This window comes from Cynocephalus volans, chromosome 3 (assembly GCF_027409185.1).
Source record: "Cynocephalus volans isolate mCynVol1 chromosome 3, mCynVol1.pri, whole genome shotgun sequence".
Classification (NCBI taxonomy): domain Eukaryota; kingdom Metazoa; phylum Chordata; class Mammalia; order Dermoptera; family Cynocephalidae; genus Cynocephalus; species Cynocephalus volans.
The window spans coordinates 95,026,775-95,040,216 of record NC_084462.1 but is presented as its reverse complement, the minus strand read 5'-3'; the positions used below and the strand labels follow the sequence as shown (position 1 = coordinate 95,040,216).

The following is a 13,442-nucleotide window of genomic DNA, read 5'->3' as shown; positions in this document are numbered from 1 at the left end:
TAAAATATTGGTTAGAGCATGGTGTTATAACACCAAGGTCAAGGGTTTGGATCCCCAAACTGATGAGCCACCAAAAAAATTTTTTTTATTAAAAAATAATTTAAGAAAAATGGTTAAGATGATAAATTTTATGTTATGTGTATTTTACCACAATTAAAAATTTTAGAAAGTTTTGAGCAATAGCCAATTAAACTTAAGTATGTAGGATGGATTAGAATGGAGATGAAGAAGGATGATTAGAAGGTTGTTCTAAGAAATGAAGTGGTATTGAGGCCCTAGACTGGGTAAGAGTGATGGTATTGGAAAGGCAGGGAGAGATGCTAGAGACAGGGAGCTGCGGCTCACAGCTTTTCTCAAACCTCCTTCCTAAATATTCCTGTACCACTGGGCTTGGGGGTTTCTGTTTGTTTGTTCTTTACATGTTATTCTCTGGGTTTCTTTAATGTTTGCTTTTATCAGTGTTATCTTAGCTTCTAAATGATAAAGGAGCTCTAGAGGAGCGGGATCCTACCTACTTAATCCGTTATGTATTGTATTCAGCATCAGCATCACAGACAGAAGCTTAATAAATGCTGTCTTATAAGAACATGTATTTGTTATACAGTCATAATTATAAAAGAGCATTGGCCTGGCTTTGACATCAATTTAAATTTCCATAAGAACAGGAAAGGTTATAGGGTTTTACTGATGTCTGAAATATTTCAATAAAGTACTAGCTGTAGTTTTTTTGAGTAAAATTTGAACCCCCAAACTATGGTGAAAATGTATAAATGAACATATATCTCATATAAAACTGATGTGATCTTCAAACCTTTATGTCCTGGCAGCTTGTGGTCATCAGTGACCCCCACATCAAGATTGACCCTGACTACTCGGTGTACGCTAAGGCCAAAGAACAGGGCTTCTTTGTGAGGAGTCCTGAAGGGAGAAACTTTGAAGGGATTTGCTGGCCTGGTATGATATCACTTTATGCACTTACTATTTCTACTTGTTCAGTCCCAATTAATGAAGGTTGTATACCATCATTCTCATTCCTTGTAGATGTTTCTTTCTCCTCTAGCTACATTTTAAGCACCTTTAAGGAAGACATCTTTTGTATCTTTTACAACACCTGGTACTGTGTGCTTTATATACATTTATCAATCAATAAGCAAATGAATGAATGAAAGAAAAATAAACAAGCAAACCTCAGTGGCATGATATTTCTCTAAGCAAATAAAGATAAAAAGTCGGAATGAGAAAAGGGGAGGAGAAGAAAGAAAAAAAGCAGACTCTTGCAGGCTCTCTCCTTGTGATTGCACTTTGCCCTTTTAGCCCATAGTTTTGACTTCCCAGCCTTTCATGAGTGACCTCAGCTGCCTCTGGCAACTGTCGATTCTTCATTTCAAAAGTTATTAGTTTAACATCTCGGTAGAAACTGCCCGAGGACAAAAGGAAATTTCTACTCTTCCATATAGCACTCTCATAAATCCATGCACTGTAGAGATACCATGACTTCCTTTTCTCCCCTTACACCACTTGAACACACTCTTCTATTCTCTTTAAGAACCAAGGGGTCACTGCAAGATATTTGCTGTCCTTATTTGGGCCATCTTAGGCCATTAGTGAGGGACAGGCTCCATCTTGATGTTTGTTCATTGGCATTCCCCTGTGCCTCTTGTGTTACAAGATCTGGTGATTGTCACTGGAGTCCAGCATTGCTTTCATTTACTTCTCACCAGTCCATGCCTCTATCAGCTATCTTTTATGTTTGGTGTCCATTGATTACCCAGCTCTTGAATCTGATATCTTCTTTACAACACATCTTAGTGTGAGGACCACTGTTCCTAACAGGCTGTCTACTGTTCTGCTTTTACAGGTCTCTCCTCTTACTTGGATTTCACCAATCCCAAGGTCAGAGAGTGGTATTCGGGTCTTTTTGCTTTCTCTGTTTATCAGGTTTGTTTTTATTCTTTTACTCTTTCCTAGTTACTTGAAAGGATGAGAGAAGGGAAAAAAGTGATTTAATAGAACTACTCTGCTTCACTGAGTAGCTCTTGATATATAATTTTTGTATGAAAAGGCAAAGATGGCTACCACATTACAGACTTGGTGGTGCCAGGAGAGGTGCCATATGCACCAAAGCTGTGATTTTGAACTCTATTGTAATAGGCTGTATGATATATCAAAGTACTTTATAACAGAGATTTATTATATTTTCAAATTACTATGTACATTTTATATAAAATTGTATTCTCTATAACTATTATTTAAAGATAATGATATCATATATGTGAAAATATCTTTAAAAAGTATAATGTGTCATTAAAAGTAAAGTATAATAATAAATCAGTTAATAGAAAATCTTATAAGAACCAGAGAGAACTGGAGAGGCCACATCTGGAGAATTGTTTTCAAACAGTTATGATGATATTGGTGATGATGATGATATTGACGGTGATGGTGATGATGATAATACCTATACAAAATGAGTACTTGCTATGTGCCATGCACTGTACTAAGAACTTTATGCACATCATACCATTTTATCTTTATAATAACCCTCTGAAGTTGGAATTATAATTATATCTAATCCCACAGATGAGGAAATTGAGGCATGGAGAAGTTTAAAAACCCACCAAGGTCACCCACATAGAAAGTGGTGGATTCAAGATTTGAAGTAGGCTCTGTTTGTCTCCCGAGCCCAGCCCTTAACCACTAAACTCTACTTTCTGAGCATCATGTATTAGGACACTAATATCTAATGATGATTAGATACATAACTGGCATCCAGGATAGACAACCCTTGGGCCAAATATGGCCATGCTCATTCATTTCTTTATTGTCTATGGCTGCTTTCACATGGCTCTGGCAGAACTAAGTAACTGAAAAAGAGACCTCATGGCTTGCAAAGTTGGAAATGTTTACTATCTGGCCTTTAGAGGGAGCTAAAGAAGAACAGTTAAGGCAGTTAAATATTTGGAAACCATATAATCTTGTTCACAGAAGTACCATATTTTGAAGGTGACACGTAAGAAAAGGAAACACATAAGCCACCTCCAGGCATTTGAAAGACTATCATGCGGGTACAGCAGCAGATATATTTTGTGGTGTCCCAGAAGGCAAGCTAGGCCCTGTGAGGGGATGTTACAAGGAGGAGGACTTTCAGAAAATAATGAAATAAGCTGCCTGAGGGACTCCATGTCATTGTAGTTATTCAATCAAATGCTAAGAGACCAGTGATTCTATAAAAGGGATTACGACTCTACTTAACTAGATGACTCAACTGTCCCTTCCCACTCTAAACTGAACAATTCTATGTAGAACGCAAACTATAGATCATGCTAACAAATGATATCTTAGCTGTCAAATCTTTCAGACTATTAGAGAGAAGATAGAATCTTTGGCATGTACAGCTATAATTGCCCTTAGTTAAGAGTTGTAACAGATGATGGATGATATAGAGCCTAACTGAACATTCACCTTTCCTGTAGGAGGTTCTCCAGGGAAATCTCAGAGTGAACTTGCTGGGCAATATATATTTCACAGACAATACAGTACAGCATTCTTTCATTCATCAACAATATTTATTGAGAACTTTCTGTGGACCAGGTACTATTCTAGGTATTTGGGATTTATCAGCGAACACAGTGGACAATATTCCCTGCCCTGTGGAGCTTATATTCTAGCAATGGAACAGAGGACAAGAGCATAGATAATAAACATAAAAAATAAGTAAGCTAAATGGGATAGGAAAGAGGCATAGGGTCAGCTATTATATTAACATCATCAATGTGGGAGTATTATTATGACCAAGATTTACTTCTTAGGGATCTACAGACATCCTCTTTGTATGGAATGACATGAATGAACCCTCTGTCTTTAGAGGACCAGAGCTAACTATACAGAAGAATGCCATTCATCATGGCAGTTGGGAGCACAGAGACCTTCACAACATCTATGGGTTTTATCAGGTAAAATATCCAAAAAGAAGTCAGCTGGACTCATGTGCCCTGACTTTTGGACTGAAAGTCATTTGATTTATAATAGCCATACAATACTGTTCATTTCTCTTTGTGTCTTTTCTGACAACTGCAACAAGTCTTAGGTAATAGTTGATACGAGACTTTTTAGTATTTCTCCCTTTGCTTCTTTTCCTTCCATAGTGCACTTGATGAATTTTAAAATATCTTAGATTAATGATAACATAGAAGCATCTGCCTTTATAGAAGCCATTATTAAATGCACTGGATACTACCTCAAAACTTTTATTGATACAGGCAGTATATAAACTTATAAACAAAGGTAATTAAAACAAATGTTTTAAAATTTCACAAACATATAAATACAGCAAGTCTTATGTTCATACCAAGGGAGTAAGATTTAGAACACAGATATAAAATTTCAATAAATATACTTTTTAAATGTAAAAAGCTTTTGGTAAGTACTTAGCCTTCTCAATAAAAGTGGTAGAATTGTCTTTCATTTGCCAATCACATCCAAAAGATTTAGCAGTCACTTACCCTAATTTATACCCATGGTTCTTTGTTATTTTCAAAATGTGACTAATTCTGTGGCCCTCCCACCAAATGGTATTTTCCAATGGGAGGTACTGTCTAGATATACCACAGTTTTCAGGTAGTATGTGCTTACTTCTCTAACAACCTGTTGCTATAACTGCAAACTGCTTTTGCTATAGAATTTTCTTATGTAGGCCAGGATCAGTCACTTAACCTCTTTGAATCTCAGTTTTTTTCACCAATGAAAATTCTCTGTCTCAGAGGTTGTTGTATAGATTATATGAGAAAATCTTATAAAATGCCTAGCAATAGTAAGCACCAAATAGAATGCTAGCATAGTGTGTTAATCAAAAAAATTTTATCATTTTTCCTTTCTTTTTTTTTTAAAGAAAATGTAATTTTGTTAATATTATTTTTTACATTCTAGGATGTTGTTGCAGAGCAGTTGGGAGAGAGGGGGAGAGGGGAAAGGGGAAGGAAATTAGATGAAAGAAAGAGGAAGGAGGAGGGGTGGGATTGAGGCCTGTGGCACCCCCCTCATTCCCACAAGGGGGACCATGGGGGTTTCCAGCAGTGGCTTGGTCATTGCCAGGCTGGGTGTGGATGTCAGGGGGGTGTGGCAAAAGCCCTCGCCACCCACTGTCCCATCTCGGGCACCTGGGGCCCTTCTTGCTGTGGCTTGGTGGTCATTGCTGGACCAAATGCACATGTCGGGGGGCGTGGCCGTGGCCAAGGCCCAAGGCCCCCCACTGCCCTGGCTCAGAAGGCCTGGGGTGCTTCCTGCAGTGGCTTGGTGGTTGCCGCTGGGCTGGCTGTGCATGTTGTTGGAGCATGGCTGAGGCCCTCGTCCCCTACCCTCAGGACCGGTTGTAGGTGTCGGGGGGCATTGCTGAGACCCCCCATTCCCCATCCTTCCCCACTTGGTAGCCCAGGGACTTCTGGTCCTTCTAGGTGTTACAGGTGTTCTTTGGTGAAATGAAACCTTTACTAGTTAATATGAAACTTTGTCTCTGGTTGCAGGTACTTTGTTTTTTCTTTCATCTCTGTGTTGGGTTATTAGCTGTTCCCACCATTTATATTCTGTGCTGGAACTAATTTGTTGTCCTTTGCTTACTTCTCAAATGGGGGAACTTCCTGTGGGGACCAGTACTTGAGCTCTGTGGTTGAGCTAAATTGCTGCTTTGCTGCTGATTCCCTAGGGAAGGCTTTTTGTGCAGCTCAAGGTTTAATGGTTGACTTCATAGGTACTTCTGGTTCTCATGCAATCCAGTGCACCGGATTGTGTAGAAACTCTGGTCTGGGCCTGAGTCTTTTCATCAAACTGTACCCCATGCAATTCCATATTCCTGACCAGTGTCCTCTGAGTGGTCCTGTGCTGATTGGGGGCAGATCAACTGTCCTTGCTGTGCCCCAGTGTTCTCCTGGTGGGCCCGTCTCCCTGCCTGCCCATACTCCAAACACTTCCCGTGGGATGGGCCGTGCTTCGGTCCCTTGTGATGACTCATCGGCCTCTGAGTGGCTCCTTTTTTTCATTTGTTATGGCTCCTCCTATGCGGGTCCACAGGAACCCTATTACTGGTCTTGCTGGCCTGGGGCCCACCAAGTCCCTCTTCTCCCCTGCCGCCTCCAAGCAACTTCATCTGAAGAGCACAGCTGTGGCTTTTGCTGGCTCATGCTCCGTGTACTCAGCAGCTCCAGCCTGGACACAGCCGGGGCTCTAAACGGTCAGAGCTGTTTTTTCTTTCTCTCATCGTGGCTTCTCCTACCTTCATGCACTCCGTAGGTCTATCCTCCTCTTCCCCTGAGCTCTAGTGGTCCCAGCTTGGCTGTCATTGCTTTTTTATAGTTGTAAATTGGTTGATTTGTGGGAGAGAGTGATGCTAGGGACTGTCTCTTCTTCCATCTTGACCAGAAGCCCCTACTATTTTTCTAATAGGAGAATTTAGAGTAGTTTCATTGTTACGTCATGCAAATTATTTGATGGATTCATATTAATATTTTTAATCTTATATTTCCACCTACTGTTTACATTTTGCATGTTAGATAGCTTATTGGGGACGTCTACACAATGCCCTAATCCAGTCACCTCTTTGAAATTTTTCTCCTTTGACTTTGTAGCAAATGGCTACTGCAGAAGGACTGATACAGCGATCTAAAGGGAAAGAGAGACCCTTTGTTCTTACACGTTCTTTCTTTGCTGGATCACAAAAGTATGGTAAGGAATCGCTCTTATTATCAGACTGAAAAACAAAAATTAGCAGCCTTTTTTGACCATTTATGGTGTATTCTGCTACCGTGTTGATGCCTTTCTTTTCAATAGCCATTGTTCAGGCCTTTGATCCTTTGATTGTACAGAGTGTTATGCCCTAAAGTATGCCTTTTGTCCTATAAAACCGAGTAGATCAATTTTAATCAAGTTTGATATTTTTTTCCCACTGAAGAAATGGCCACTTAGTTGTTGGGAGAGAGACTTTAGAGTATTGAGTATGCAGAATGGTCATCTCTGATCCTGTCTCTTTGATTTATGAAAACCAGGGAAATATACCTCTAACACATTTCCTCAACTACCTGTTCCACTTAGCAATATGCTTCAAAATAGACCTGGCTGTTGCCGTGGTCAGAGTCATCTATAACTGGATCTGGTTTACTAGCTAATGAAGTTCTAGTTCAACTTAACCACTCTGTGGAAGGAAAGCTATTTTAAGTTCCCTAGCCTTGAATAAATAACTGAGAGCTTAGGCCCTAGTTTGAAGAATCCAGGACTTAACTGTACTATAGACATCCTTAGGCCTCCCACTGCACCCCTGAAAACCAGCCCCTGTGGAACTCTGGAAAAGGCCAAAATATTATCATCTCAGGCAAAGATTCATGTACAGAGATGCATTAGTCCGTGAAACAAAAGGGAAAAAAGAAAGAAAATCTAAATATGTAACAATAAGAAAATAATTATAGAAGCATGGTATATCCAATATGATAGACTATCATGAGGCTATTTAAATAGGTAGCTTTAATTTCATGAGAAAATGATAAATGAAGAAAAGAATGCCTAAATGTTTACATGTTATCCCAGTTTTATAAAAAATTAAATGTAAGATAGTAATTAAAATCAGTAAATAGGTAGATAGATAGGCAGAGATAAAAATACAAGAAAATTTAGTACCTTGGTGATTGTGAGTGATTTTAATTTTCTTCTTTTACTATCTTTATTTTCCAAATTCTCTACAAGTGTCATTTTTAAGCGCTAAAAAAGGTACTTTTAATGAAAAAACGAGCAGCAGTTTTAAAAATTAATAGGAGATGTGAATACTAAGTAATCTTTGGTTTCTTAAATGTTGGCCCACTGTCTACTCTTCAGTACTCTGTATGAAGCTATCAGCTTTGCCCCATTGTGTAGCAAGGCATTACAGAGAACACTATTTAAGTCATATGCTGAGACTAATAGTCAGAGAGAGGGAACTTTTACAGTTAACAGAAATGTTCCATGCTTTGCTTGTGGAGGTGGTTACATGGATGTATACATTTTTCAAAACTCATCAAACTTTTCACTTAAAATAGGTATATTTACTGTATGCAGATTATACCTCAATAAAGTTTATTTTTTAAAATATTTCTTTGATAATCAGACTTGCATTATACTTCAAATATAAGTGCAATTTTGGAATATTTTCATAGAACACTTCTTTTGTGGATTTTAATAATTTTTTCATATTAGAAAATTGATACTTTTAAAAATTTGTCTTTTATGAATGAGGAATATAAATATGAAATTGAAAACATTTGTGATTTTTTTTTTAAAATAATTGTTACTGGTGACCAAAGGTGCTGTGTGGACAGGTGACAACACAGCAGACTGGAGTTACCTGAAGATTTCTATCCCGATGTTACTCACTCTCAGCGTCACTGGCATCTCTTTCTGTGGAGGTAAGAAGAGTCCTATGCTGAGGCTTGAAGGGAGAGAAAATAAAAAGCAAGAATGTTTTCATCAAAGCTGGTCACAAATCCTTTCTCATTGGCTGTTTTGGGCACGGATAAATGTGGGAAACAAAATGAGAGAGAGTGAAGGAGAGTGGATTAGAGAGGAGAGTGAAAGGGTTGCCTCAGAGCTACTTGCGTCTTGTCTGAATTGAGGATGTGTAATCAAATTGTCAGAGAGGGAACCACAGTGCTTCTTCCCCTCATCCTCTTATCACTTCCTCCTTACACACCCTTGACAACTGAGGCTCTGTTCCTGACACATATCTTTTCTTCTTGAAAGTGAGAAAAATAGAACTACAAAGAAGTTAGCAAATCAGACATCAGCCTTACAGAAACATTTTCTACTCATCAGATCTAAAATTCCATGACATATTTTAGCTGTTTTTTTTTTAAAAAAAGATATGCTCTTGGGAAAAATAAATTTAGTTAAAATGAGATTTTCTGATGGACTGCCTTTCCTGAATCCTAAGAATTCTCTGCAGACATGAGATCTAACAATGGAAGTTACTCAGTATGACTGCAGTTCCAGCTGCTGCTTGTTTTCTGTAGGAATAGAAGCAAATTGATGTCACTTTTTTGATACATATGTTTTTATGGCATTAATTCACAAATAAGGTATATATGTCCTGCTTAAGGGCTCAGGGTGAAATTCTACCTAAAACTCCAATTCTGATTATCTGCTTTGCTTTAGTTCTTTCTATAATGTTTATTTTAGTTCAGCTGTTTTTTCAAAAGAAATCAATTGTCAACTCCCCACCCCCAACACACACATACACACACATACTTACTTACTTACTTATTTAATAGGGCAGACATTTTGCAATTTTTGAGTTATCTAGGTTTTGGGAACATACAGAATTATTATTCTTGCAGTAAAGCCTCTGATCTTTTGGCAAGAAAAGAATACCAGAGAGTGTATTGTCAGATCCCTAAACCGGCTAAGTTTTATAGGTTGGGCTCTCCTACTTGAGGCCACAGTTTTAATCTGTCATTTTGAGTACACATACAGCACCTTTCTCCTGTCAGTCTTCAGGGCCTTATTTACCTGTGTACATCATTTATGCAAAGCCTGTTGCCTTACCTGGTCTTTCTTTGCCTAACCAGCTGATGTAGGTGGGTTCATTGGGAATCCAGAGGCAGAGCTGCTAGTGCGTTGGTACCAGGCTGGAGCCTACCAGCCCTTCTTCCGTGGCCATGCCACCATGAACACCAAGCGGCGGGAGCCCTGGCTATTTGGGGAGGAGCACACCTGGCTCATCCGAGAAGCCATCAGAGAGCGCTATGCCCTCCTGCCCTATTGGTATTCTCTATTCTACCATGCGCATATGGCTTCTAAGCCTGTCATGAGGTAAAGCTTCATGTATTCAGGGGCCCAGCAACCGATCTATAACAAAAGATCCTTTCAGTGATTAGGGAGTGGAGTAATTACACAGTGACTTCAAAAGAAAAAGTGAAGAAAAGCCCTGAGTTTAATCCAGTTTCTGTCAGCTTAGTGAGCATCAACTGTGTGCAAGGTGCTAGCTATTGAGGACACAGAAGCTAAAAACTACATCCCCTGCTACTTTGTGACTAAAGTGTTAATATTTGATAGGAAACAGAAATAGAGATATTTCAATGAAAAAGGAAGTGACTTTGTAACTGGATTCATTTTAACCCACAAGCATCCTTTCATGAAGAATAATTTATTCTGCCAGTCTTAAGCTTTATCTCACCCCTAGGGCTAAACCGTTCCAAGTTTGAGGTGAGCATTTTTCCTAGGGTGTAAGTTATATTCTACTTCTATTTTGAAGGCAAAATACAAAAAACCAACTTTCTAGGTTAGAGAACAATACACACAGACAGACATAATACATAAAGACTTCTGGATCAGCAGTTCCTAAACTTGGCTCAGATTAGTATCACCTAGGGAGCTTTTTACAAATACGCATTCCAAGGTCACCCCTTCAAACCTGCCAGGAATCTCCTTGGGTAGGATCCAGAGATCTATGTTTGTTAGACGTTTCCCTAGTGATTTTAGACATCAGCCAGGTTTAGAGACAACTGTCTTGTTACCAGTTAGCAGGAAAGGAATATATTATTACAAAAGTTAGTGAATAAACTAAAAATAAATTTCTCTTATTAAAAAATATCTTTCCCTCATGAAATTGAAAAATGATTACAGCCATTAAGTTAATATCCAGATACATAGATATTGAAAGCTTTGTTATTTTTATGAGCCCAGATGCCTCATAGATAGTTGTGTGCAACAATAACAACAATCAAAACAAGAACACACAGCAATTTCTCAACCTTCCAAAAGTGTTGGCTGCTTGAAAACAAGAAAAGCCAGTTCTTTTCATTTAAATAGGTAGTGAGAGCATGAAAAAGCAGAGCAGAATTATCACTGTAAAATATAGTTTTACAAACATTTAGTTTGTTTTACATCAAAGGTGTTAGGCATTTGTACTTGCACAAAGCTCAGCTTCTGCCTGTTAGAGTAGTATTTAGTGCTAAATAATCAGAAGAAAAGATTGAGGTACTAGAATTCTCAATATTTCATTGGAACATTTGAGTTAATAGAAAGCTCTTTCACATAAGAAAAATATAAACTAATTACAGCAATTGCTCATAAAATCTTGAATCATATGAAAAAGAGTCTTGGCTCTTTAATACTTTCCACTTTCCTTTTAATAGTTATAAAACTAAAAATATAAGTGATTGAATTGTAATAAAACATCTAATGATGTTAAAATGAGAATGTCTTTTCCTTTTCACAGACCTCTGTGGGTAGAATTTCCTGATGAATTAGAGACTTTTGGTATAGAAGATGAATACATGCTGGGTGAGCATTTCTTAATTAATTATAGTTATGATAGATACTGTGACTATGTTTTTATTATATTTTCTAGTGTAAGAGCACTAAAAAAAATTCCTAATCCCAAGAAAGCCAAAAAATAAAAGAAATTCCTTCATGAAGATTTTTAATGCACTAGTGGGATCATAGCTCTATCCTGTTGTGATATAGCACTTTTCATAATATTGTTCCTGTTAACTTCAAATAAATCCATTCTTTTCTGGATGTAAATTGGGACTCTTGTTCTGGGTCCACTCCTCTATGCCTTGTAAGACCACCACAGGGAAGAGAAGTAGAAAAAAGTAGATCAGACATTTATAGTAAAGAACCAGAAGAACTTATTTCATATGCAATAATAGAATTTTTCTTTGGTTGGCCTTTTTAATTAGGATTAACCATCAAACCCAGAACCTGGAAGTTTATTTCCTTAGGAACAGGGCTCAAGAAGCCAGGCTAAACATAGTGTCCAAAGAGTAAATCTCATTTCTGAACAGTAGAAACTCCCAAATGTAAAGAAAGCTGAGCTCTTTAAGTCTCCACTCATCGTTAGGTCTCAGCTTAATAGTCACTGCCTTGGAGAAACTTTCCTAACCACTCCTTGCTTCCTTATACCTAATTCTACCCTGTTTAGTCAAGGTCAGTCCCTCCTGTTACATAACTTTCATTCTATTTTGTATTTTTGCCTCTTTTGTTATTTGTTCTAACTCTAACTAATTTGTAATTACTTTTAATATCTGTCTTCACTGACTGTAAACTCCATGAGGGCAAGGACCATGTTTGTCTTATTCACCACTATATCCCCAGAGCTGAGCATGGTACTTAGCATTCAGTAAGCACTCAGTAAATAAATATTTATTAAATAAAAGAGTGAATTCATAAATGCATGAATTTTACACACTTGTGGTGCCAAGGTCAAAACAAAATTGATAATCTATATTGCCTTTAAGAGAACTACTGCATTCCCAGTGATAACTACCCAAGCAAGATGTGAGTATCCACACTGACCACACTTCTGGATAACAGTTGTGGGCTCCCCATCGTCAGCCTCACTCACAGCAACAGTGACACACTTGGAGAGGTGCAGGACTTGGAAAGGTTTCAGACTACTGGTGCACTCGTAGTTATGCACAAAATGAGACCGACAGACTGTGTCAGGGCCCCTCCCTGTAATCCTAATATACCATAAGTGGATTAATGTCAGGTGATAATACAGGCACCTTTTGAGCACCTGTTCTCTTTCTAACAATGCGTCTCTCTGATGAATCATTGGTTCAACTCACCAGTCTCTGCTTTCCAGAAGTTCACAATCAAGTGGTCTTTATCACAATAGCACACATTTAAAGAGAAAGGATGTCTTAGACATCCTTATGATGATACTCAACATTATTTCTTCTCCATTTTCTAGGAAGTGCTTTATTGGTTCATCCAGTTACAGAACCAAAAGCCACCGTGGTTGACGTGTTTCTACCAGGATCAAATGAGGTAAGAGTAATAACAAACATCCACATGTCTTGCATGTCTCATATCTTTCGTCCCTCCATTTCTTTAAAGAAAGAGATTTCTTCGTCATGCAGTTGTGAAAACAGCCTAAATGACTGTAGCAACTGATGTTTCTTGTGAGTCATGACCATTGTCCTCAGAGGTCAAGAAATTTCATGGGTGGGGGGAGAAAGATGAATAGGTTGATGACTCCAAGGAGGATCAGAATGGTTTTTTACCTTTACACTTTGACTTGTATAAACACACTGAGGCTTGGATAGGAAGAAATCTTCAGTCTACTATGAGGTGTCAAACTCTGGGGGAAAACATAAGTTTGAAGAAACTTTGCTCTTTGGTTTTGGCTCTATCTGAATTTTTGGTACCAAAATCTCATCTCCAGACATTCACCAAAGTGGGTAAAAAGTAGTAACAGTGACTTCCCTCTATGCCCCTCCAACCTTCCTCTGCTCTTTTATTACTTATTGTCATTAATTATTGTCACCATATAAAATATCATCCTGGACTTGCTGGAACCCAGAGCACTGAACACAGGCAGGGCATGGCGGCGAGGCGGGAACAACCCCATGGTCTGCAGAGCAGAGAGCCATGGGTAATAAGAGCAACAGCGTCCAGGAGAAGAGATGGTGCAGAAACTT

General features: G+C 38.4%; 1 protein-coding gene across 3 annotated transcripts in view; it reads left to right on the top strand.

Moving 5' to 3' along the window:
- GANC (glucosidase alpha, neutral C) overlaps nt 1-13,442 on the top strand; it is a 63,828-nt gene that overhangs the window by 34,698 nt on the left and 15,688 nt on the right. For 2 of the 3 annotated variants that reach the window (XM_063089838.1, XM_063089839.1), the window contains exons 13-20: nt 828-954; nt 1,859-1,938; nt 3,810-3,953; nt 6,618-6,714; nt 8,319-8,420; nt 9,579-9,822; nt 11,231-11,295; nt 12,713-12,789. In XM_063089838.1, the coding sequence (XP_062945908.1) occupies nt 828-954; nt 1,859-1,938; nt 3,810-3,953; nt 6,618-6,714; nt 8,319-8,420; nt 9,579-9,822; nt 11,231-11,295; nt 12,713-12,789 (936 nt within the window). Of the gene's footprint in view, nt 1-827; nt 955-1,858; nt 1,939-3,809; nt 3,954-6,617; nt 6,715-8,318; nt 8,421-9,578; nt 9,823-11,230; nt 11,296-12,712; nt 12,790-13,442 lie in introns of those variants that run through there. The other variant, XR_010022904.1, reaches the window with a different exon arrangement.